Source organism: Lonchura striata, chromosome 2, assembly GCF_050655825.1.
Source record: "Lonchura striata isolate lonStrDom1 chromosome 2, ASM5065582v1, whole genome shotgun sequence".
Lineage (NCBI taxonomy): Eukaryota > Metazoa > Chordata > Aves > Passeriformes > Estrildidae > Lonchura > Lonchura striata.
Window position 1 is genome coordinate 122,566,487 of NC_140704.1, and position 27,315 is coordinate 122,593,801.

Genomic DNA, 27,315 nt, shown 5'->3' on the forward strand with positions numbered 1-27,315 from the left:
AGGATCATTGATTCCAACTTTCAGCCCTGCACGGGACCATCCATAAAACTGCTGACAATGTCTGCCATGAGTTGAACTGAGGCTCCAGACCTAAAAGCTCTACTGAACATGATTTTCAGAGGATTCAAATTCTGCAGCTATTTACAGACACGTGATTGAGGGCCATTCACTATATTTATGAGATGGGAGAACTTCAGGTGAAGAGAAATTCCCCCTGACATGTTGTTAACACCCAAATTTGCTCCTGAGCCATTGATGATGGAGGAAGTCAGATGCCACACATTGTCACCAAGTTCCTCAGGAGCTTTGTGGGGAGAGAGGCATCAGCTGCCAGCCAGCCATGGCTCTCCTCTCCGAGGCCAGGACCAATGGAACCCCTGTGCCTGCTTGGACTTTTGCAGCCTCCACTGTGCCCTGAAAAGGGTGACCTTGGGTGACCCAGGGCATGTTTGCCATTTTCCCTCAGCCAGACAGACAAAAGCATTGGAAGATGTAATATGTTTTGCACATTTGCCCAATGCAATTAGCAACAGGCTCTTAGCCGAGGGGCTGCATTGTCACACTCAGCTGGAGCCAGCTAAGCTGATTTGTCCGTGTTCACAAAATTCCCGTTTCACAGGCCAGTGACTATGGTCAAAGGACAGACCGATGAGGTCCCATGTTGGCCCCAGCTGCCAAAAGGTCCACCCCCTCCACCTGGTCCTACAGGGAGATTGGCAATTTCTCTCTCACTGTTGGACAACCAGGTCCATGCTGCAGCAACTTCCAGGCTCCCTCATTCTCTTGTTCTGCGCTGGAACTCTTCTGCCCCAGCTCGGCTGGCCAAGTGGCTAAAACATCCGTGCCAGCACTGCAGGCCAGTATTTACAAACTACACAATGTACAAACACAAGCATAACCACTGCTTACTTGGCCCAGGGGAAAATGCTTGCACTCCAGAGTGCTCACCACAAGGCACAAAAGGAGCATCAGCTCAGCAAACACAGGATGCTCCATACCCAGTCACTGAAAGTTTGCAAAAGGAGATGCTGTATTAACAATAACCAAAAAAAAAAAAAAAAAAAAAAAAAAAAAAAAAAGGAGGGGAGCAGGGTAATGAAAAGAAAAAACTCTCCTCTTCCCGCCAAAAATTATGCAGCAGCAGGTCCGCAGAGTGTCTGCCAGATGACCCGCTTGTCACACTCATAATTGCTTCCCATCTGGTGTCTGGAGCACACAAAGCCTGGCCGTTTGCCAGCGCAGGACGACGCACAAACTGGCCTACTTCTGGTGACACGGGCCCTCCAGACACCGCCGATCCCCCGTTTCCGTATGGCTGAGGAGAGCGTGGCATTCATTTGTAAATTGCCGGCGGCTGAGTGATCCGGCCATTCGCCCCGCTCAGCGCGGCTCACGCTTCCCCTGCGCGGCGCGGCCCCAGCGCCGGGGCGAGCCCGCTCCGACACCGAGCTGCCGCGAACACTCGCTTGGACGAGCAGGCAAACAAGGGCTACCTGCCCGCACACCACTCGGCTTCGGGATGAGCACAAGCCAACTCATCCCTACGTGTGCATGGAAGCACAAATTCAGCCGCTCCAGTATACAAAGCTGGTTTCTTTTCCAAACTGTTTTTCCACCTAACATGTAGGCATAGCTTCTGCTGTTCAGATATTTCCTACAAAGGCTTTTGAGATATTTTGTATCACCGCATATAAGCAGTCTTCAGTAAGCACTTTTGTCTGCTCTACTGTTATGTCCTATTAATACTTTTTTAAATTATTTTTTTTTATTTAATGCCTGCTGGTGTAAAAGCCTGACACCCTCAGAAAGCTGAGCAAGTATTCCTCAACCTACAGGAAAAAGAGTGCACAACACTATAAGGGGTACTCTGAAGCTTTGGTGGTTGTGCAACCAGCAACTGGACAATGGTGGCCAAGGAAGCAAATACTGGGTAAGCAGAATTCTCCCTCCCAAAAAGAGAAAAGCACCCCTTCCCCTCAGACTATGACACAGAACAGTCATACGTGTCCACCACTGCCAGCCAATATACAGCCCGTTCCCATCTTGCACTGAGGCTGTTAACATCCATTCCCTCTGTAATCAGAGGGTGTGATGACGCAGGAAATCAGAGGTCAAGTAACTAATCCAGAGGACTCTAAAAATAAATATAAATTATAATCCAAAATTTCTGTAAAATGTAGTAGCAGGTAGATGGAACTCCCATTGCAATAGGAACTGCATCACTGGGGTGATACAGCCCAAGAGCGAGCACTGTCAGAAGGCTCCTTTCAGTTCTGTACCTCACAAAAAACACACACAGCAATGAAGCAGAAGAGAAAATGAAATTAAGAAAGAAAACCACACCACCAGCAGAAGCTGAAACTGAAGAATGCCATATTGCACATCTCTTACTCCAGATGGAAACAGAAGCTGCACTACTGCGGTTTCTTCATTAAGGTGATATAGTGAGTATGAGCATATGGGCTTTTACTTCATACAAAAATGTAAGATTGTGTATAAATGTCCAAAGCTTACCTGTTCTTCCAACAGATCATGCTAGCAGAACTACAAGGATCCCATTGTTCCCTTCAGCTGCAGGGCAAGAATCCAACCCACTTCAAGGGATAAGCTGGCTGTCTCCAGGAGAAGCCACACACACCAGTATGCTGCAGCTTCAAGAGGGACCAATCTTTTGGCTCTGCTGGCTCAGAAACAGCAATCCACATCTTCCTCATGAAAGTAAGCATTTAAGCCTATAAAGCTTCAGCTTATCCAATGTCAAGGAAACTTATGAAAAAAAAACTTACATGAGGTCCAGCATTAGAAGAAATCAGTGTATTGAACCATTATCAGAGTATTTGTCACAATACCAAATGCAGGAATCAATTTCAGTTTCAAAATTTTTGTTGACATTGTTTGACTTGGTCACAGGTATGGCACAATGTTAGTCCATTAATATTCAGTGTTAAAACCCTTATTTCACAAAGCTTGATTCACTCACAGCTTTGGATCAGTTTTAGTTTGGTGCAAATCTAGAAGAATCATTCTCATGTAAAATCTGATTAACAGCAGTAGGAACTGGGATTATTCTCACCGATCAATTCCTAAACACTATTTCTTCCAAGTAAATCAGATCCTTAAGAAAAGCTTCCTGAGTTTTCATATAATAAAACTTGGGATTGTATTTCCTGCCAAATCTGCCTTACTGGCTGTCCATCTACTTTGTTTCACTGAGAAGTCAGTGCAGAAAAATGAACTTGTTACATCACTAGACTCTTGCTTTCCCCTACCTATACTTTGCCCCCATTTCAGATATCAGCAACCAGCACAAACAAAAGTCAGTCCACCTCACTTGTCCCAAGTGATGGAAAACTTCACTTGCAAACAAACACGAGCATGTCTGCAGGTTACTCATACAGTGGCTATGACAGCCAAATCCCCAGAAAAGCCCCTGTAACAGTCCAGAGTGTGCTCATACAGCTTAAGGCTAGATGATATGAATTACTAGGACCTATTACTGAAGAATTGGCTCATGTTAGTCCCTCTTGTGCTTTTCCTTCCACAGATTACCTTAATTGTCATTTATACTGTCACAAAACTGGGAAGTTGAAATTTTGCGTTGAATGCCCATATTTCTATCAAAATAAAAGAGTTTAAGTCTAACTCAGATTAATACATGTATGTGAGAATTACTTAGAGGAGGGGGAAAAAATCACACTGCATAGCTTACACTAGGACTTACCTCCCAAAACTCAGGCACAACTAAAATACATCTACCCTACAAATGAAAGGAATGGAACAAAAGCTTTACACTATCAGCATTCATCCCTCAAATTGTCTTCTCTACGTAAAAATTTGTGTTACAGCTTTGAAAGACAAATATAAACTGATAATCAGATACAAGGAGGCTTACATGCAGGCTGGATTGAAGCAAGTACTGCCAAGGGACTCCATCCTGCTGTGTAACCCACTGATTTCCACATCTGCTGTCTCTGCCCAGTCCAGAAAACACAGGTCTCTTGCAGTTCCACAGGCACACATGCATGCATGTTGCTTTAGTGAGCACTGAGTGTTATAGTTTCCAAACAAAAGACACTTACAGTAACCTGGTACATAGATGCTTTATTTCTGACATTAATGTGTATTGTGAGACTCTCTTACATAAAATAAGAGTTTGTAGTACAACAAAAACTAAGATAAACAAGACATTTGTTGCACGTTATGTCAAACCTTAGAACAAAAATATGGTGTAATATGTATTTAGGTTTCATGCAAGTTTGGCTGCTGCATGTACAATTTACCTATAAACTGAAAGAAATGCAAATGCACACAACATTCAAAAAGTAATAAGATGCCTGACATATGAAATATAAAACCTTCCTGCTAAAGCAACAAAGTAGGAGTTAACTAAACGATCCAACCAATACCAACACAAATTATTACTACTTACCATAAATCTATGCTTAAACTTGGTATAGGTAGCTTTGATAATATACCATTTCTACTTCAATGTACCATCCAGATTCTAGATAGTTATTCTGTCTTAATGTTTGATTTTATTTTTTTTTGTCAATTAAATGCTGTCTCCAGCACCACATGTTGCTGTTAAATCCATTCTGGTAATGCACACCTAAATCTAGTACTGCCAAGAATTCCAATTGACTCTTCTAAATTTTGTTAGGTGAAGAGCAATCCTGGCATGATGGGCATTTTCTGATCCCTTGCTTATAATAGGATTCCCACCCCCCAAAAAATTTTGACATGAATTAAACACCGCTAAAAATGTTTGTGTCTATTACTATCAGAGCCCATATCAAAAAGCTCATAAAAACAAGGATTGTATAAGCTTTGAGATGCTTTAAAAAAGTTTAAGAACCCATTACCTTCCTTGTGCCGCTCATCATGTGTTAAAATTCTCCATTTATTAATTCTTCTCTACCATCTTTGATATCAAAGTGTTAGGAACACTTTCCACACCCTGCATAGTACTGGTTGATCTCATAAAGTTAACTAGAGAACCTGACATCATGTAATTTTACATACAGTGCATATGATGCTCGCTCTTTCCATCTCTCATAGCAGCAAGCCGATTCTGCCACGATCTGTAGCAGCACACCCGGGAGTGGAGAGGAAGAGTGTTTGAATTATAAATAACTAAAACTACAGTGTACAATTCTATTTACCTGTCAGTATCTGTTGAGAGCACTCCATTACAACTTGCTCAAAATTAACTACACAAAAATCTCTACAACAAAAGCAAACCAAAACATTCCTTCAAAACCAAAAATAAAGACATAAAATAAGTGCAAATACCTAAAATAGGCAACTAAAGCAAGTGTTGTGACCTGTATACCTTTAAATAAGGACAAAGATTTTTCATAAATAAAAGAATGTTCTCTTTGCTCTTCAAACATTTAGTCAGTATATAATGGTCAAAGTTAAGTGCAGATACAATGTTTTGAGATCCAAGGTGCCAAGTTTCTTAAAAAAAAAAAAAAGATACATATTGTAAATGCTTTAGTTTTTAGTTCCTATGCAGGACAAAGTACTCCTCAGTCACATATAAGACCCCACCATTTCTTTCTAAATATACTTAAACAAGGTACAAGAACAGTTGCTGTATAATACAGGAATACCTTGTAATTATGTTGTAGACCAACATGATTTTAGGGCTATAGTGCAATCTTTATGCAGATGTAACATACAGTATAGATTCTTACACTTCACCGCTGTAATTCTTCTGCTATTTAATATATTTTAAACTTGTCCTTTTTCCATTTTAGCTGTTTTAACAGGAAACAACATTGGCCTCTAGACAACCTGCATACATATAAATATCTACATTTAAGCTTTGAAATGGAAATAAATTATAAAAACAGACTCCTTTCCAATTTACAAAATTTTGCTTGTTCCTACATACTGTACAATACATTCAACAATCATCTCATTTTGAGATTTATGAAGAAAATACTGATGCTTTACACTAAACTTAATTCACCCCCTCTGCCTACTTCTAGTACCATTTGCAAATAAATATATTTAACACTGTAGTTAATTTCACTGTTTTGCAGCATACCAAAAGAAATTAGTAGTGCAACTTTCTATCCTTCCTTTGTACTCCTTTCCATTGTGTTTCTTTATATACTAGAAAAATGCTACATAAGCAAAAGCACATTCAGTCATGTATGTTGCTCATTTGGAAACCAGTAACAACCTATAAACCTAATCTATGTTGAAAATGCTCTAACAGATAAAAAAGCGATGCAAGTCAAAAGAATAAATATGAAAAATAGACCTAAAAACTGTATGTTGTCAGTACTGCAATGTATTTTACCCTTTATATTTTAGGGGGTTACTCTTTTAATATCTAAAAAATTCATTGCAGAACTGTTACGGTATCCCTTCGTAAAGAATGCAAGAGCTTGATGTCTGTTCTTTGTCAGTTAAAAGAAGAAAGGAAGCTTTAAGGTAGATTTAAGGTTTCCCTTGGCAGACTCTTCTCAAAGACTTAATTCCCGAGTATCCCACAGGAATAGCCTTCAACATTGTTTCAGTTTCAATGGCAAGAGATGGTTGTCAGCTGCAGTGACCATCACAGTATCAGAGACCTTGAATTGCTGTTGGTGGCAGTGTATGTGCTCAGATACCTTCTTGCTTGTTCAGTCATGATAAGCTGGTCTTCTGTTTTTCCATAAACAACTGCCTCCCAGTCACGATTTGGCTGCATAAAATAAAAGAACCTTTTAAACAGAATTTTATCAAACTAAAATACTTAAGCAATTCTCATGCAATGTTTCAGAACAGTAATAAATTATTAAAGCCGAGCAATAGTATATTTTACTGAGAAGGATCCAGTTCTACAGTACAATACCTAAAACTTGTGACAAAGCTCCCTCACCACCCCCTAATCCAGCTTCCCAGCAGTGCACCTGGCTTATGGTTCGAGTTCTAACACACAAAATGAAAAATATTCTTCAATACAGTCTAACCACTTCAACAATTAATACATAAAAGGGAAGCTAATTAAGTTATCTTCTCTTTCAATATCTTCCTCTTTAAATGTGCTAAGTTCAACAGAAAAATACATTACTGACAGCTGTCTGGAAACACCAAGGAAGGTAAAATGATGTGGGAGCTGAAAAAGAAGATTGTGAAGAACTTTACTGAACCTAGTGACAGCTGTGGAAGAACAGTCATATTTTTGGGGGGATATATTAGAAATGGCAAAGGAATTGGAAATAACAATGATGAATGGAAGAATAATTAAGCTACTAGTCTTGGTTTTTCCATTAAGCAAAGCCTACATCTTCATATGAATCTTGAAGTGATTCGTTTCAGCTCCAAATTGGACCTGACACTGGCTGATTGTAGCAGGATGAAGAATGCAAGATCCTCTCCCTCCCACATGGAACTAGAAACTGATCCTTGGGATCAGTTCCACATATTGATTCACAAAGAAAATTAGCTGTTTGAGCTTCTCTATAAATTTAGCAGAACTTGATTCATTGAAGAATCTTGGGGTTAGAGAGGCCACAAAACTGAGAGAGAATTTCTCTGGGGAAAGAGAAAAGGGAAAAAGATGGTTCAATGAAAATATTTGGGAGTATACTATGACTAAGCTCCCCTTTTAAGTATTCTGAAGGCCATTGTCCTAGGTTGACTGTATGATGCCTTTATCCCCGATTGTCTGCCCTGTTTATGTTGAATAATAAGTTTTGCACCTTTAAGGCTTGTTCCAAGGGCGAAGGGGGGAGGGAAGAAGCACGGAGCTTGTTTTCAAAAACTGTATTCCCTTCTCCACATTCCTGCTCCTGGACTGTGTTGTCTGCGGACGGACAGACAGCGAGACAGAGCTCTCCTTTGCTTTTCTAGTTAGTTTTAGCTAGCTGAAGCAAAGAAGTTCCCTGGACTGTGGTTTGTTTCTCTTTCTCTGGACTGCACACCAGGAGAGCAGCAGCAGCTCACACCTGTGGCCCAGCGGGCCAGGCCTGGGCCGTGGCATTTCCAGTGCCGCAGGCGCTGAACAGAGACTGAGTGAGCCGAGCTGCAGCCTGGGGGGGTTTCTGAGTTTGTCTCTCTCTTGGAGTGGCAAGAAGTTTTATTGCTTAATGCTGTTTAAGTTTGCTTGTTTAATAAAACGTTTTTTTTCCACTTTTCTCCAAGGAGGTATCTTTCCTGAACCAGCTGGGGAGAGGGGGCGATAGAATCTGCTTCCTAGAGGAACCCCCTTTTGGGGGTTCTTTCCCAAATTTGCCCTGAACCAGGTCAGCCATACTTCTAGGTCAGATAGATGTATTCACCTTTGCTGCAATTCACAGCAAAATAAATTTTTCTTTTTTTAACTTTTAGTATCACAATTGTTCTTCTTCCTCATAAGAAAAGATGAGAAAGCAATACTGTTGTCTCTCTACTTAAAAGCATAATTGTTAAAGCAATTAAGTAAAATATTGAAGATCAGACTCCAGGTGTCCCGTCTTCTGAGGTTTTCTTAATTTTTTCATTAATACAGAGCTGTAGATATTCTGAGAAGACCAAAATATCTTATACATTAATTCTCTATGGGACAAACTGGAACTGGTACAAAGCCAGGTCAAAGAAATCTCTTCTTAAAGCTGGTGATCAGGACAGAGGGAAAACTAGCTTCAATGGTTTTACCATTGTGGAAAATATACATATGTAAAAGAACAGGCCCGTTACAAGAACAATTACCAAATAGAATCTGTGGATAAACTCTGCTTAATGAATCCCACTGGGCTTATTATGAAGAGTAAGCACCAGAAAAATTTGAGAAACTAAAGTCCTAAAGAAGTCTAGTTTGCACCAGGTCAAGTTTTCTAACTCGTAGTCTTGGGCACCCAAAACTGTTTTGTTGGTCTCCGCTACCCTGTTTTTTCCCCCCCAACACACACACCTAAATCTTAGTGAAACATCAGTTTGTTTCACTAAAACAAGGTGTGAAACATCAGGATTGTATTTAAAGAACTTAGCTATGAATAAAAGCTTTACAGAAAAATGATCAACTTACAAGAAATAAGAATCATGGAAACACTGAAACTGGATCACTGGTTTCAACAATTCTAGATATTAGTGCAAGACAGAAATAGAGCAATACAAAATTTCTTTGTTAACCCACTAAGAGAATTAACAGAATTCTTTGCATCCAGACCTGAAGAACTTTCTCCATTTTGACATTTTTTGTTGTACATGCATTCAGTTTCTTCTTAATTACAGCATTTGCTTTGATTGCTGGATTTGTATCCTGTTTTTCTGATGTCAGGTTACATCTGTTGTCCTGTATTTCCAACAATGGTGTCATTAATAAAGATGTGGTATATGCATTTTTTGACTATTGACAAAAAAGAGAGTAGAGAACAGGAATAATAATTAGTAATCAATGAAAAAAACACTTCAAATGCTGTGTTCAGAGAAGTCAAAATGTAAATAAAGTAAATACTATCAGAAAGACCCTAGGAAAGAATATGAAAAGAAAATGTAATGGACAGTATATGAAGAATTAGCCTGGTCCATACTGGGATCCATAGTACAAGGAGTTGCTAACATGGTTTAGGTATCACTGAGTAGACAGTTTCTTTACTCTAAAGCCATGCCACTTCGACACATTTTGTAAAGAACAAGATTTGATAAAGTTGTAACTACAGAACCGTTTTAAAGAGAAAAAAAAATCACTTTCATGTCTAGGACAATCCTTGTAAAACAAGGAGACTGGAGTCAAAAAAGTAATATCACATCAGTTTTGAGGGAGAGGAACTGCTTTAAGAACTGAAATAACCACTGGACGGATCATGACAGAAGATTTTTATATATTGGTATTGTCTATGGAAATAAAAAGAAATTAATCCAGCTCCAGTATACAAAAGTGGAAGACAGATATATGTCAATTTTAGAGACCAGGAATTAGTTCACAGTAACAGTGGCAAGTATCTGCTTGCTTGTAAAAACACTCCATTAAACTACCTTTAAGTGTTCATTCCACCTCAGACCTTATTCCTAAATTATCATCATATGGACACACAATTTCTACTTTCAAAATCTTATTAATTTTTAAAGAAGATACTACCACTGTCTCTCTTGCTAGGAATGAATGTTCTTGTTGCACCAGCATTCTTTATGAAAATTAAGGAAAAATAAACTTTTCCCCAGTCCCCAGACTTTAATAGACTACAACATCATTGTGTATCTTAACCTGGACTCAGTGATCCACAATAAACAAGACATCACTAAGAGAACAGCAGGTATTTTGGTCATTACTGGAATGGCTGCAAGCACTGCTGCTCCTCCCAAGAGATGTTCCTGGGGAAGCAGGCAATTCCCACTAGGTGGCAGAGCACCCAATACCCAACAGGAAGACTCCAAGGCTTGGCACAGAGTCTAAGAGGCACTTCAGAAGGGAATTTAGAAAACCAGCTAGAAAGGGGTATACCCTAAGCACCTTACACAAGCTTTTTAAGGACCTTGGCTCCTACATCCTGTATATAGCCTTAAACCTAATCAAGAATCACAGACATTTACTCTTTAAGCATTAAACACATACCTGCATTAAGAACTCATTAGAACAAAGTTCTCCTACAAGACTAAAGAATAAACTATTCAATTACTCCAGTGAAAAAATCATTAAGCTTCTTTTTAAAGGAAAGAGGGACCAAAATATCCTCATATCTCACTTCTTCATGTCTTGGTCGTTGAGAGAGAAGTATTCAAATTCCTTTAGGCAGAGCAAGCACATAAACTTCATCTTTTACATGCTTGATATTTCTTAAAAGTATTCCCTTACTATGTGAAGCAGGAAAAACATGCTGCCTAATCTGCAATCAGGTATTTTCAGAACACATTTGCCAGACTGTCAAGCATGCACAGCACAGGAGAAAATGTCATCTTCCTGGTATATTACAGAAACCTTCAGCATGCTGTGTATGCTAAAGTTTATAGGCAACCACCATGGAAACAGCTTTGCTACAAAACTGTAACACATTCACATTATTTTACTCTGAAGGACTGAAAGGAAAAATTAATACATGAATTCAAGCCCAATCCTCATCTATGTCTCAAGTGCTTAAGATAGTATTTCAAACTTAAGGTACCTTTCACTTTCTAGATGCATTAATCTAGACAATTTCAATCCAAAAATTTATTTCAGTGGGTAGAACAAAAGATACACAGTTCCATATTAATATTGCTGCCAGTGAGGCTCTTCAGTCAGTTTAGTTTAGTTTAATTCTTACCTGTACATCTAAACTATTATCTTCTGTCAAACGCTGGGCCCCAAACTCTTCTTTTTCCTGTGGATCTAGGACCAGTGATTTTCTGACTTTTTTAGAAAAGTTGTGCTGAAATAAACATTTTGCAGAGAAAAATTGTAAATTATTATTTAAAAGCAGTTATTACCTATTTGAGATTACTATTGTCATATTACCTCCTGCTTGCAGTTTTTATACAAAGTGTCATCTTCCTCCTTGGGAAATATATCTGTTCCAGTTTCCTCTTTCAAAACTTCCCTAATGTCTTCCTCCGAGAAGGCAAGTGGTTGGGACTAAACATTAATTGAAATTGAAGAAGAAAATACAGGAAGTCTATTAGTGGCCAGTTCTTACAACACTCTACTGTCAGCTAATGTAGGCCAGAAAAGAGACCTCGCAAAACATAGCAAGAAAGGACCTAAGCTAATGTAGTCCAAAACCACAGGGTTACATTCCAATGCCATGAAGATTATTTTAAGTTCATTTTATTCCACATTTTTAGCCAGATAAAACATATATACGCACATAATGTCTCAAAAAATGCAAGGTAGCACTGAAGAAGACAAGCTACTTGTTTGCAAATGGTTATCCACTGATAAAAGGGATAGAAGTAGTTGATATATACTAAATACCTACATAAACACATATATGTATATATACATGCATAAAAACATACTAAAAAACTGTACTAGAAATGTGTAACTGTTGTTGTGAAATGAATTCATACCAATTTTAACACAAATCTTTGAATAGGACATTGATAGTCCTAAGTACAGTACAGAATTTCACAGAAGCCATACAGATGGCTCCTTTGTGTACCAACAGGAGAAGAATTCCCTTAAGCCCTCAAAATTTGATTTTGAACAGGAGGTTAATAGTGGACAGAAACAGGAATGCCAAACCACTCCATTTGCATAGTGAGGGACTGTGAATCTATAGGGTAACACAGATGGTGCCAAGCCCTGTGGCAAAGTCTGAGCTACGTTCTGTGTTTGCAGAAAAGAAGCAGTCAATATATATTGGCTGGAATCTTTTCAGAATTTGAAAAGCATATGTCTCCTGAATTCCAAAAGTTATTATGTATTAACATACCTTAGCTAGGCTAGGAAGAGAACAAAAATTGAATTCATTTGGAACAAACTAACAAAAAAAGGTAACATTACCCAGTCAACAAAACAAAAAGAAAGTATTTGACAGCCAGCAGAACCAGGATCATGAACTACTATACTATAAAATTTTGGGGTTTAGGATGAAGAAAACTGCAAATATTACTCAAGATTATCACATTGTGGTAAACACCTAGTTCCAGTCCTAGTGCTGTAGAAGTACCAAAATCAAAGAACAACTCAGCTCTCACATAGTCCAGAGGCTTCAAAGATAATGCAGTTTTCAAGTGAAATGTGAAAGTTGTTTAAAATAATGAGGTCAGTCATATTCATCTACAGCAGTTTGCTCTTACCGGACTACCCAGCTCAAGAATCCACACCCATTCATTCTCTGATTTACAATTTTTCTTTTGAAAAAAAAGGGATCCTAAAGTATTAAAATTTTCAGGCAATTATACAACCATCTTGTAAGAGATGCAGTTTTAGCAAAGATAGGCAAATTTAAAACAACTCACAAACGTGAAACTAATGCATTTAAAATTGCTTTGGATCAAATTATTACATGGACCAAATTACTGTCCAAGAAGACAATACCTTCATAGTACACTGAAGGAGACAAATCTAACAACCAGATCCAAAGCAGTTTTGATTGACATTCTAGCTGTTCTCCGGGATAAATAAATGCTTTCTAAGATCACACTGAGGCTTACAATTCGGCAAAACCAAGAGGGCATTTAGACTTTATCAAAGAAGAAAAGGAACAGTATCATCACATACCATAAGTCTGAGAGGACCATACTTTTTTTCCTGAGCAGCCAAAGCATTTTTGAAAGGAGTTGGTGTCCTTGGTGTTGAACCCAAAAGAGATCTTCTCATTGTGGGACTTCTAAAACTATTCAAGCATAGAAAAGCATTCATATGTGCATTTTAACATTTTAATATTTTATCATTAGCAATGTAATAAAATTAATCTAAGAAACATTTTTAAATACCTTCATTTACACAAAAGATACCACCATCATGCATCTGAAAGTACTAAGATCACCATAGCATTACCCCATGTGTATTAAAAAATACCACCACCAGATGTTTAATGCAATAAACCTACCCCACATTTTCCTTTTGATCTTGTGGTGTCATTTCCTTGTGTAGAGGAGTTGTAATAAGAACTTTCTGCCCACAGATTGGAGTAGATGTAAATGCAGGATTTTCAAAGTTAAATTGTTCATTTCCAGAGCAAGTATTGAAAAACTAAGCATAAGAAGAAAAAAAAAAAGGCAACCTTAAAGGACAAAATTTCACCATTGTGCTACACAGCAAAAACCCCCAAATTACATACATATATCTGAAAGACTTTTACTGACAAATCCCAATACTTAATTCTTGACTTACACTTACTGCTGAAACCTTGATTTTCTTATTAAAATACCTACTCCTTAATTAGGTCACAGAGAAAAAAGATCTCTATCAACAGTTATTTGCATGAGAAAGTGTGAGCTGAGACACAGGTTGCCACTGCTGCTGCCGCCCTCTCCATCAGTTTTCAAAATGCAGGTTGTTTAACAATATCTTTTTAATATATTCACACTTATGCAGATGCTTCAAGAAGTTTTTTGACATATTTATTTAGGCTGCAATGTACTACTAGGGAAGAAACTATTTACAATTTATAACCAACCCACCCACCACAGTCTTCATGTTTAGTCATATTTAAAAATACATTCACCTGTGATGGAGAAAATGGTAGTGTTTTCACTGGTGTCCGCTTTAGTGCAACATTGACGGCATCATTACACAAACCATCACTCAGATCACTAACTGGGGACTGCCCAACACGCAATCTCTTTTTCTTTCTCAGGATAGCAGGTGGATTGCTGAACTTCGTTAAGTTTGAGGTTGTTGAAAAAACTGTTTCCTCATCCCCACTGATGTTGCTGTGGTTTTTGCCATCAAGCATAACGCCGACATTATACTGGCACTCAGCAGCCCCTTCACCGTGTTGAAGCCGCATTAGTTTTACTGGAGCTGGCTTGACAGGGGATACAACAGCCTCGGAAAGCTCAAAACAGGTATCACTCCATGCTACCGGATCCTATGGGGCAAGGTGCAAAACACAAGCAGGCTTATCCAAGAATACTTGAGAATGTCCAGGCCAATCTATCAGCCCTCTACCACCACAAGCCATATACTGAATTATTCTCTGTGTCTTTCATACGATCATAAAACACTGGATATTTTAAGACACAATTCTTTTAAAAGAGGCAATAAAGCACTTGATAAGGCAGAAATTATAGATGAATACAAAAGAAGGTAATTTAAGAGTATTTTACACATATTGTGCAAGTTGACATTCTAATTAAACACTGGTTTTTAACAAGGAATACAAACTTACAATTTCCATAAGGTCTAGCGCCTCTGCAAATTCTGGAATGGTTTGTAGAGGTGTTAGCATTCTATTTGCTTCTACACCCAAATACTTAGGTGGTGAATTCTGTTGAACAGGTGTGATGCGGGTCTCATCCATGCTGTAGAAATTACTTGTTTGTTCCTCAAGGCTACTTAGTGTATTAGGCATACAATCCTCCATGATAAAATTTCCAGACCAACAAGACAAGCTTCCAGCTTGCTAAAAAATTATGAGAAACATGTTAATCCTATTCAAATTAGAGGTTGAAAGGAGTCAATTATGTGACTGCAGGGTGGAAAAAATGTAGCGTGTGGAAATACTAAGCATAACAATTAATTTTGGCATTTTCAAATACTAATTATCTGTTTCAATTAAAGACGTTACTCTTCTTTTTACATTAACATGCTCAACATTCTCAAATTGTGCAAGATTTTTATCTTACCTCGCATTCATATCTTACACACACTCATAACTTAGGTAATTTTAGGTAGTATTGGAAGCCATCTCTGACGCAAGTTTCCTGCGTACTTGAACACCAGTATATTATGAAGTCACCTTCAGTACAGAACACTGAACTTCTAATTTTGAGATTAGAAAATCTTCCTACAGTGTGAAATACTACTTGTTTGATCTGGGGTTTTTCAATGCATATGTTGCATTAATACTTAATAAACTTCTAAAAGGTTATCCCACTTGAGTAGATTGCTTTGTACCCAAGAAACAAATTTTAATTTTCACTGGAAATCTAGAAGCAAACCAGATTCTACTAGATAAGCATAACTGCACTGTTTCAAATGAATGACAGGAATAACTCCACCATATAGAACTATAAAACCTGCAGCTCACCTGTAACCTAATGATCAATTTAGTTGGGTTAGTCAGGTGTCTGTTATGCACAGCCCTCTGAAGAAATCAGTGACCACCATCTGCAAGTCACCATAATTCTACAGAATTAAGGAAAGTCCACTGAATTTACACACAAATTGTTTACAGTGCATATTTATTTAGTGTTTGTCATGTCCAAATGTGGATATTAAGTATTGCAAGCACTCACACTGAAGTTTGAAGGAAATAAAATCTATAGGACATTTCAAAATCAAATGGGGCAAAACCCATGTATTTTTCACCTCTACTGAGTAGATGATCAACATTGCTGATCCATAAAACTGAATGGCAATAATATCAAATGTGCCACCTCCTGAAGAGGATTAAAATACTGGATCATAGGAACTGCCAAATTGCTGGTCATATTTCTGCTGTCTTCACAGTTTAGAAAACTGCACTAAAAATAAGTTGTCTCGGTTCTAATATACAGATTTTTGTTTTTCAATGCAACAGCCATAGGTTTGATTTTAGAGGGTCAGGTGAAAACACCCCACTAAACCACACAACCGTTACTGAATTTCTGAGGATTAACCTCAGTAATGCATATTCAAATATATATAGAAATTTACAGTCCTTACAGAAGATATTTGTTTTCTTCTGATTTCATTCTCTGCTGACATAAGTAGCAATTCAAGTTCCTTTATTTTCTTTTCTCTATCAGGATCATCATCAATAAATGGCTGCTGAAAAATTCAAGAAAGAAGCCATTACTATTTTTCACTTCCACCACCTCTTAACAGTAAAGATTCTGTATTATAACACAGCTGCATTTTTAACAGGAATCCATGCAGAGAGGGAAGAGAACTGTTCAGGTTGTATCATATTTTGTAGTACAGAAGTCACTCACAACTGAAACAACTCCAATTACCAGGAGATGGATCTGATGTTAAAGTGGTGTGTAAGGTGGTATTTTAACTGGATTCTAATATGGCCTGTAAGTTTTCTGTGTGCTAAAGCACCTTCTAAAGTCACTATATTCTTATCTTTAATAGAGCCAAGTGCTGGCACACTGGTTTGTATGTTTGTGTTTCTCATTCCTTCCACAATTGCATGTTATTTATCCTCATTAAGTGTGCAAGAAAGTGTTCCAAATCAGCATTTGCTGACACAGTATTTATACAAACAATGCCACCACTACTATCAGAAAATAAAATTAACTAATTGGTTTTGATTGGTTTGTTACCCTCCTTAACACCTTCCATTATTGCTATAAACATAGGTGAGGATATATGCTGTCACCAGTTTAGATACTACTTCAAGGAGCAGAAAGTATCTTATACTTTTCTGTGTAGGGCAATCCAGACTGTCAAAAGCCATCTGAGGCTTTGCTGTGACTTGTATTCTTATACCATTATCAGGGAAGAAAATACAACATGAAACAGATGACCTGCACAGGGAAACTTCAGGTAGAGAGCTCTACAGAATTCCTCTAACACAAACAAAACATGTATTATTCCCTGTGTCAAAATACTTTTTACTAATCCCAAATTCACAAGAATTTGTCCAAAGCCTCATATTAGAAACCAAGATCTATATTCTGCACCACATGAGGAATTTTAGATATACTGCAAGTGAGTCCAAAAAAGCAAAAGGAAATAACATATCCAATTTCTATTTGTTTTAAAGTTGCTTAATTCTTCAGTACGTAGAATGCTGCAAAGGAACAACTGATTGAAAGATGTTTATCAGTGAGAAAGAAATAAAACCTAAAAAGCACAACCAGAAGTGTAAGTCACAGTAAAGCTGAGTTTTTCAGATAGGGTTATATTTATTACATACATGTAAATTGTAAAGCCTTGTTTGTAAGCATCTAATAAGCTAGGTAATACTAATATATGTCACAATTTAGCCTTAAGATTTAACATGTAGACTATGTTTTAAGCCATATTTCTGTCAGAAATAAGCACAAGCATCATGTTTCTGGGCTATAGAAAGAGCTTCATTTTTCCTACTTAAAACTACCAACTACACTAGCAAGCTTACCTAAGTTTATATAGATTCCTCTGTAAGTGACTAACAAAGACTAACAGACATTTTGAAGATACACATCTTTTATGAAGGCTATTAAAAATTTACCTGAACTATGTTGGAAGAAGATGGAGTATGTTCTAGACAGCTGCCTTCTGGTGAGGCATACTGATATGTTGGAATCTAAAAAACATAAAACATTTCACAAACCCTCAAGAAAAGGAGAATATAAAATTATCTCAAGTTATTATACATAAATTATTTATGTTTTACAAATCCTGAGTTGCCATAAAATCACAAAAATAGTCAACAAATCTTCAGTCTTTCACATGTTTCTTGCTTCAAAACACTGGGAAATACTTCTTATTCTAAATTTTGAACTTACATGTGTCTGAACAGGCACATAAAACTGATTCTGAGTGTGCAAGTGTTCCATACTCAGACAAGGTTGGGGCTGAAGTTCAGCAGAACTAGCGCTTTCAGACTTTATAACACTTTGCAAATATCCTTCTTGTTCCACTTTTCTTCGCATTGTTGAATTCCAGTGATTTTTAATTGAATTATCAGTCCTAAAATGAAAGCATAAAACAGTGACTTGTTTCCATATTTCAAAATTTAATATATGACACAATTAACAGGGTTTGTACAGCAGCATAATCTGAAGCCACGAATCCAGAAAGGTCCAGCAGCTTAGACCAGAGGTTCTGTTATCAGTAGGGTTTTGGCCTAATGACTAGAAAGCTACTCTTTCTAGAACTTCCTTCTACTAAACTTCAAGTGTGCTGGAAATTAAAAAAGGAGAAAGCCTTGGTTCTGACTGTAATCACAACAAAGAACCTTTCTTCTTAGATACTTGGAATCATTTCATGAACACAGAGTTATTTACCCTTCTGCTATAAATTTGCAGTATGTGTTGCTAAGAAAATCAGCGCACTGTCACACAGCATAATAAAGACACTTTGGCTGGTGTTTGCTACTGGGAAACATCTCTTCTAAAACTGACAGTCTGCAATTCCCATTCTGCATTTTATGTGCAGCTTTGTGGAAGAACATCCTACTGCCTCTTCATGCCCTTGATCATGGATAGGGCAAAACAGGCATGGCATTTTGACAAGCAGGCTGAAATCACTCCTAACACTAAACAAACATTAAGGCAAGAGTAGACAATGACTGCATTACTGTCTAAAACACTAGCATTATTATTCCTAGCCTTAGATAGAGGTACAAAGAAACAAAAATTGGTTAAAGTCCCATTCTTCATTTAAGGTCACTCCAAGAAGTATTCCCCTTTTTCATCCCAGTACTGCTGGACTCTACAGATCTTCTATGTCTATGATATTTAGCAGTCTTTAGCTAAGAACGTCAGATTCATTGACAACAAACAAGCTAGTAAATAGGAATTCTTCTGTCAAACTAATCTTCCCTCTCCAAAATTCTATTTAGATGCAACCCAATCTCTTCTCATTCCTCCAAAGGATTTACTGTGAGCCATGGATTGTGCACTTCATGAAAACACAAAATTTTTAAGCACACATCCCTCATCACACCAAGGTAAAAAATGCTGACATTCCTCAGGCACAGCTAGACAGTTACCTCTTGAGCACACAAACTGAATTCAGAAAGGGCCAGCTTAGCACTGAATTTCAGTTAACGGTACAAGGTAAAATTATTTCAATCAACTCTTCACACACTAAAATTTTGTTTTCCACAACCACAGAAATTGGCTGTGAAACTTGAAAGAAATATAAGGCAAACAATGCATACAATTCATTCTTAACTTAGAGACTTCATGACAACCAACTAAATTTGCAATGCGTGACTTCTAAGTCTGGATTTTTGAAGGTCATTAAGATTTTCTTTTACAAGAGTCCAGTTCAATAAGTGCTACATTAAAAAAAAAAATCAGATCTTAAACCAGGAAAGTCACCTTCAAATGCATATTAATGAAGGCACTTGGAGATTAAGTTTGATATCAAATAATTTTTCTACTACTGCTTGCAGTAAATTCAGTCCAGCTCTATTAGAGAGGGTTTTTAAATGATCAGGCGCAATCTGAAGACACCTTCAAACCATTAGAGATCTTTCTATGGGTTTTACTTCTTTTTAAGAAGTAAATGCAAAAGATTTTTAGCATCTATCAAGATAACTATGTTTTGATGCAAGTCTCAGCAGATGCTGTCTAATTTGAAAGGGTACTGAGATGAGCACTTTTCTTAGCCCAACATTTAACACAAATAGAGTTGCAAAGCACCTTCCAGGAAGAAGTTTTGCTATTTCAGCCCATCGGTTTCCCAAACGCTTGTGAGCTTCATAGATTATTCTGTCCTCTTCTTCTGTCCACGAAGACTTTTTTACCTCAGGATTGAGATGGTTGTGCCATCTTTCTCTGCATTGCTTGCCTATTCTTCCTTTCAGGTGTTTTGCAATTAGAGACCAGCGCTTTGGACCATACTTCTGAACTAATTCAATAACCTGCAATACAGATGAAAGCACATTATAACTTCAAAACCTAATTTACCTAATCAAAGGCTGAGAACACTGATAAACACACATTTTAGAATAGCATTATAATAGGCAACTGATATTAGGCCTAAGGAGGCAGACAGTGACTTGGGGGTTTAAAAACGATTTTTCAAGAAATCAAAAAATTACTACTCAAAATTCTCTGCGTTTAAACTATAAGTGTATACTGATGAAAATATTCACTTGGAAGTTTCCTTTCAATCACCCACTGCATAAGCTGACATTAGGAAAGCCCAAAAAAGAAACAGGTAAACATTTTGTTTGACTATATTCAACAATATTCCTACAAGGGAAGACCCACACCTCTGCATCTAGAAATGGAATGGAGGTTGGGAGTTTTCACAAAGTAGAAGCTTTTTCTTAAAAGACTAATGAGAACTATAAAAAAAATAGATTAGGAAGACCATATTTATAAATGACAAACAGTAGTTTAAAATATCTTAGAACAGTTTTTAACAGTAGGAACAAGAAACCAGTTTGAAATACCACAAGAAAGCTGTATTTGTATCTCCCTACCAGGCAGTCCAGGTTGTGCAGGCAAAAGGCTACAGTATGGATTAACAACAGCAAGGTGAAAAAGGAGCCTAAAGCACTGATAGCTTCTTTACAAATAAATGATTTCACAGAATATTCTGAGCTGAAAAGAAACCAGAAGGATCATCGAGTCCAATGGCCTATACAGGGATCACTCTCACAACCTTGGCATCATTAGCACTATGCTCTAACCAAATGAGCGGATCTCAGGGTTGTAACAGTAGGTTATTAAATAATTTCCCTTATTCCCGAATCATTCAAGTTTGGTGGGTTTGAGGAACAAAAGATGTAAATGAGACCTTTGATCTTTAGAGCTACAAAGAGATCCTCCCCCTACTTGGTAAGCTAGAATAATTCAGTCAGCAATCTCACTAATGGGAAATTAAATGCTTGAGCAAACCTGACATTCCATCTACTTAAGAGAGAATTTTTTTCTTCTCATACATCATAATGCACTAAAAGTATCCATGTCACAAGATGCATCAGACATCAATTACATGGGAATGGAACTTAAAGTACACATTCTTAGCAGTCATATGCCAATTTTATTAAAGCGCAGAGTATCAAATAGTTTTTGTTACCCTCTGATCCTCTTCTTTAGTCCAGGGACCTTTAATCAGTTCCGGGTTTAGTACCTTCTGCCATCGATGCTGGCACTGAAAATCTGAACGATTCTGAAACAGTTTTTGAAGAGCAATGTAAATGTTAAACCCTCGAATACACGAAGCTGTAAATACATTCTAGCATGAATTATTAGCTTACTTCAAATTAAAATAATTATTTAGAAATTTGTTCTAAGTACAATAGTTAAATTCTCCCTTATTATTTCTTATTTCATTTGCTTATAAAAAACTCTTCTTTGGAAAAAAAAAAACAAGCTTGCATGAAGCTCTAATCTAATTACTTCAATATACTAACTTGATAATCAAATTCAGAACTTACTCTTCTTTGAAGAAAAATTTGTATTTATTTTTGTCCTCATTACTCCACACTTTCTCTGACCTTTGTGGCTGATCTATTTTTGAACATTATCTATAACTTAAATAAGGGGAGAAATTTTTAAAGAAAATACTTTTTCTTTCAAATAAAAGAACACACTTTTTGCTAAATCCCAAATGAATGTATTCTCAGCTCTTTACTAGAGTGCTAAGGAAAACAGGTTTAGATCAAATTTAGTTAACATATACTAATTAAACAACACTGTTTTTGCCGGTCAGGACAGATGGTGCTTTTCTGTAGCTTCACTAAGGATCTTTTGAAATATTGTTCCCAGTTATGAAAGAGAAACCTTCACTTAGCCTCCTAAAAACTGTCTATATTAAAGGGTTGGTCCAATGCTTAGAAATATTCAGGTAAGAGCTGCCCCAGCACAGCATACTTCTTTAACACTGGGACATAATTATTTACTTGCTTCAGTGCAAGCTGTTGGATAGAAAGGATTAATTGCAAGGTTTTGCTGTTCTTGTGTACCCAGTAAAGGTGTTATCATGCTAAGATGAAATCAATGAAGTAGCAGACTGCAAGACCAGCAAAAACACCCAGAACACTAACACGTGAAATTACACTGTTCACAGTACCTTCAAGCTAATTACAAGTAGTAACTGTATGTTACAGTAGTTTTTTACAAAACATTATCATTTCCTGTTGAAGACGAGCTGTAAAAGACAGACTCAATATAGAATAGCTGTTACCATTTGGAGAGAAAACATTTTAAATTGTGGCCTTTTAGTGCTTTTATCTTCCAGACATTTCTGAAATCATAATACGATTTGGAGAGAAGGGCAAAACAAATGATGGAATGAAACAATATTGTTTCAGTCTGCCTTAGCCACAAAAAAAATCAAAAGTGATTACAAGCTACACTCTCGCTCTTGCGAGTGACCTTGAAGCCATCTTCACTTTTTTTTCAGGCAGAATGGAGGGAAGGCTTACCTGTGCTTAGTCCAGCAAAGAAATAAAAGCACAGCAGTGTGAGGACATTTACAATTCAAGTTACCTTTGGTTTTCCTAGCAAAAGGCCATCAGCAATAAGGTAAGTGTGAATTATGCCAGCTTCTATTATTTGGCTGTTGCAATAGGTCGCCAAAAAAAGCTGTGCAGGCTTCATCCGTGGAGATAATCAAACCAAAACCCCATCCTGGGCAGCCTGCTCCAGCTGACCTTGCTTGAGGAGGGGCTGTGAACCAGATAACCTGCAGAAATTCCTTCCAACATCAATGATTCTGCAGCAGGCACCTGATTATGCACATTTCCTATGATGACTGGGGAACATTTTTTCAACCTCACTTTGGCCCAGCTGAACAACAGGTTTTTTTGTCTCCAGAAGTATTTGTTTTCAGATGGAGAATTCCATTAATTAAACTGTTAGATCTGCTAAATGCAACTCCATACTACACCTACATATCAGTATCACCAAATGTATTTTAAAACGGCTTAATATAAAAATTTTTTGATTCTTCTCTGACATCCACTCATTTCACTAATTTTTATAAGGGAATAATGTACATGTAAGGACTATGGACTTTCTTATGCATTACTTAAATTTAGAAGCTTTGAGTATATTACCTGATATCTATATTTTGTCACTTGGAAAAAAAATCAGAAGCATCACAGCTGCACAAAAATTTGATGAGAACAATGCAAAGTTATCATTGTTCAGCATTTAGAATTCAAGACCTTTTTTACCTCACAGTGGAATCTCATACAACTACATAATCCCACACAATACTGTAAGAACCTCAAAGGTAGGAGGAGTGTAATTTTTTGGTCTCTAATATTCAATATACAATACCACTTCTAGGAAGTGATTTCAGCCTTATATTCTACCACGTTTTTACAGCAGGCATATTATAACATTTGTTCACCACCAATTCTAGTTGTTGGTATTTTCTACCATTATCTCAAGGAATCAGTCATCACTGTAAAAAAAATCAAATCCAAACAAACAAAAAAACCCAACAAACACGCACCATAAATAAACCACATGTGCCCCCTTGCCTATGGCAGTTAAAAAAAATCATCCCACTCCTTTCAAGCAATCTTTCAGATGCAACCCACTCTCCTAACTGTTTCAGAAGTAACCTGTGAACTGTGGATATAGCCACCATGAGTAATGGAACCGATAAGATACAGGAATATATTCTAAAATTAAAACAAATAGCAAGTGTGAACAAGGTATTTTTGATAATTTCAGACTATCACTGCAGACTGACCCCATAAGGCTTCAGCCTTAAGCTCTTCAAGGTCTGAGCTAGAGCTCAAGTCTATTTTAGAAGAATCCTCTAAAATAGTATTTATTATTTGATTCTGATTCTACTTCACTTCATTTCCAAGCTAGACATATGACCAAAGTAAATAAATACTAAGAGAACATAACTGAAACAGAGATTCAACTTACTTGTAGATGACTAGCAATGAAAGCCCAATCATCTGTACCATTTTGTTCCACCAGCTTCTTTAGCTTTTCATCCTGTTAAGACATAATCTCAAGCAATAAATTCTACATGCTACCCCATTACAGTACAAAATAATAACATATTTCATGAGCTAAGAAGATCAGGTAAAGATCAGAGTAAAGCAAAAAAAAAGTATTACCTCTTCACGGGTCCATTTCACCTTGCTACATATCTTCTTCAAACCTTTTTGCTGTGGTACTTCATAGTCATGATCCATATATTGAAAGTCATCGTCTTCCTCACTGCAAAATACAACAGATGAGTGAAGAAGATCAAAATAGAGTTTAAAATACCTCTGAAGTTTTTTCTAATTACTTGCAGCTTTTTTCCAATCTGTACATATTGTTCTAAAATGGCATATGGGATTTGCACGATCACGAGGTCTGCCTTCAGCAGTTCACCATGTCAAAGTACCAAATGAATTTTAATTTCAAGGCCACACACTGGACAGATAACTCATTCCAAGTCAAGATTTAAATTTGAAGTAAAAACCAGTTTTTAAGATTCATGTATTTCTAATACATTTTTTCATCTTTATTTTCACGAATGAACTTATGGAGTAGTTTGTTAGACTGCAAAATACATTCATGATCCACCTCCATAAGTGAAACAACAAACACAACAAGAATGTCAAACAAGTAAATCTCAACTTGAAATTACAAGTGGGCTCCTGACTTGACTAAAAGCGTTGCCTCGGTGGTACAGGACTTAGACACAAATCTTTGAAGCCAGATACGTTCCAGAATAAATAACTTCGGCATCAGGGCTGAGCCTCAAAGCACAGAGCCAGAGGGCCAGGGCAGCCGGGTACCGCTGCGGCTCCGCGTAGATCACGCTCCATCTACTGGGGAAACGCGGAACTCCACTGCCTGCAGAAACAAAGCCTTCCAGTCGGCACAGGGCATTTTTCATGGAATCGTCCCTGAAACTTCTGTCAGCGACTCATGCTAGCATAAATTCAAACACATGTGGAAACCTAACCCTAACAACAAGAGCTGCAGTGCCCCTCCATTAATTACACCAAAGGCACAAAGAATAGACTCCCAATCCAAACATATCACTTAAATTAAAAGCAGTTTAACAGTGCAATTTTTTTCTCTGTTTTATTATTGGTACAAAGCACAATAAAAATATCATAAATTCAGGTTCAAAACAAAAATTATTTCTGCTCACCCTTGACAACTATACTTTTTCAGTTGAAAGTATAAAAAAACCTTTCCCCAGTAATGAAATTAACCTGTGCTGGCATCCCAAGAACAATTCCATGGACCATCTCTCCATTATTTCCTAGAACATGCAATCAGCACCCTGATTAACGACTTACACATTATTTACCATTAAGTCTGCTCCTGTTAGCCACCAAGGACATACTTTATTCAAAAGCATTACCACAGGATAGTAAGTGCCCAAGTCCTGCAGACTTGCTTCTACATCCTACACCACACCTGCATTTGCCCAACTTTAGCTTCATGATGCAGCAGTAAAACATAAGCAAATTAAAACTTCGCCGACTTACTTAAGACAGCAAACTTGTGGGAAGGTCAACAGCAAGTTCTTCATCGTACTTTCAAAAAAAAAACTGCAAACGTTTTAAGAGGTTTGCATTAGGTGGCTTAAGACTTAGAAAAACAGATCTTAAACGTAGAAGCAGCAGTTTTTTCTGCCTCCCTACCAACTCCTCTTTATTCTTTTGTCCACAGATATTTGACAAACTTCAGGGATCTATCTTAGGATTGCAATACTAAAATATAGTTCTCATAATACCATTTCATACCAGGCAGGCCATACAGTTCACTTATAACTAAAATCAGGCCTTCTTGTAAAGCCCTCTGTCAACATGACCTCCTCACCCACTGCACAGCAAACTAGTCCTGAGCAGTCTCCAGCTAGGAGGAAAGTCACGGGGATTCAAAGGAAGAGAAGGGCCCCACGTACAAAGCGGTGACGCTGCTGAGAGCGGTGCCAGACCAGGTGAGGCCCCACAGGTAGCCACGGTGCAGAGCCCTGCACTGGGAGTTCTCCGGGTGCACTCGTGTCCCACTGGTGCCTCCGTCAGCCAAGCAGGCATTAACCTCTCCTGCACCTCGATTAACCTGAACAACCACTTAGTCCTGAGTCTTGTTTAGACTAGTGCTATGATAGACTATAAATCAAATCCTGATTAATGAGTGGGACTACTGCTTCAGTTTTCAATTAAAAAGGCAAGATTTTTAAACACATGGGGTTGTTATAGTTCATTTGACAATTCTTTTGCAGTTATGAAACTGCTAAAATACTGCACTGAAGTGGAAGGCATCCACCAACCTTCATCCAATAAGGCATCTGGGACAATGAGGTACATATTTTGTGAGATCTTTGCTAGCTGTCCATGCAATTCTGAGTTGAGGACCATTAAAAGAAAAAAATCAAACTTGTAAATGCAACAAAAGAGCAGTTTAAATTAATGTAAGGTTAAACTTAATACCATTTGGTGCAAAACAATTACAGTTTCTCCTTACTCCACACCTAGACTAAAAGTCTTGAAGTCACTTTCATGAAAACTCATAGCTTCAGTGATATAGTTTTGGAGATACTATCATCAGACACCAACACAACATCCGCCTCGGGCTACCAATCTCTAACCAAACCTTCCTCTGCTATCCACAACCCACTGTACTTTCAATCATGAAATCAAAGCACTCCACAGCCATGGGAGATAATACAATCTAAAGCTTGACAAAAATGAAACTACTGCGTGTAATACCACAGGTGAAAAAAGTCCCTTAAACTACAGAATGCTGATTAGGAGTGCCAAGAAACATGCTGCCTCTGAGCTATCTTGGAGACAGCCAAGCACAGACAGCTTCAGTAGTCTGTGAACACCAAAGCATTGCTTTCTTGTTTTAGTTGTCATTTTGCAGAAAAGTATTCTCTTATATTTTTTTTTCACGTCAGAGGAAAATGCAGAAGCAATTCTAATATGTGTAACTTTGAAACCACCCTTAATTCCATAAAAAGTATGCATTCACAACAAACCCCAGATGCCATAGATAACACACCAAGTATCCTTTCCTTTCTCAATCCTAATCCTTCTCTTACATCTCTTTATAACTTTCCGCAAACTGATTTAAGACAAGAATAACCATAGAGACAAAACAGTTCTCCAAGACCCACCTTCTGCATACAAAGCAAAGACACGCCCATTTTCATATCAATATAACAAA

The 27,315-nt window shown here is 37.5% G+C and overlaps 1 protein-coding gene across 9 annotated transcripts in view; it reads right to left on the reverse strand.

Moving 5' to 3' along the window:
* Positions 1-4,086: 4,086 nt before the first annotated feature.
* Positions 4,087-27,315, reverse strand: part of MYBL1 (MYB proto-oncogene like 1) — a 33,082-nt gene continuing 9,853 nt past the window's right edge. For 3 of the 9 annotated variants that reach the window (XM_085572155.1, XM_085572153.1, XM_021555721.3), the window contains 15 exons: positions 24,252-24,354; positions 24,055-24,126; positions 21,239-21,331; positions 19,852-20,072; positions 17,986-18,169; positions 17,709-17,783; positions 16,211-16,315; positions 14,733-14,966; positions 14,067-14,432; positions 13,449-13,591; positions 13,118-13,232; positions 11,411-11,527; positions 11,220-11,324; positions 9,146-9,325; positions 4,087-6,700 (listed from right to left, as the gene is read on the reverse strand). In XM_085572155.1, the coding sequence (XP_085428281.1) occupies positions 6,572-6,700; positions 9,146-9,325; positions 11,220-11,324; positions 11,411-11,527; positions 13,118-13,232; positions 13,449-13,591; positions 14,067-14,432; positions 14,733-14,966; positions 16,211-16,315; positions 17,709-17,783; positions 17,986-18,169; positions 19,852-20,072; positions 21,239-21,331; positions 24,055-24,126; positions 24,252-24,354 (2,242 nt within the window). In that variant the 3' untranslated portion in view covers positions 4,087-6,571. Of the gene's footprint in view, positions 6,701-9,145; positions 9,326-11,219; positions 11,325-11,410; positions 11,528-13,117; positions 13,233-13,448; positions 13,592-14,066; positions 14,433-14,732; positions 14,967-16,210; positions 16,316-17,708; positions 17,784-17,985; positions 18,170-19,851; positions 20,073-21,238; positions 21,332-22,653; positions 24,355-24,787; positions 24,982-27,315 lie in introns of those variants that run through there. The other 6 variants (XM_085572158.1, XM_085572159.1, XM_085572156.1 and 3 more) reach the window with 5 other exon arrangements.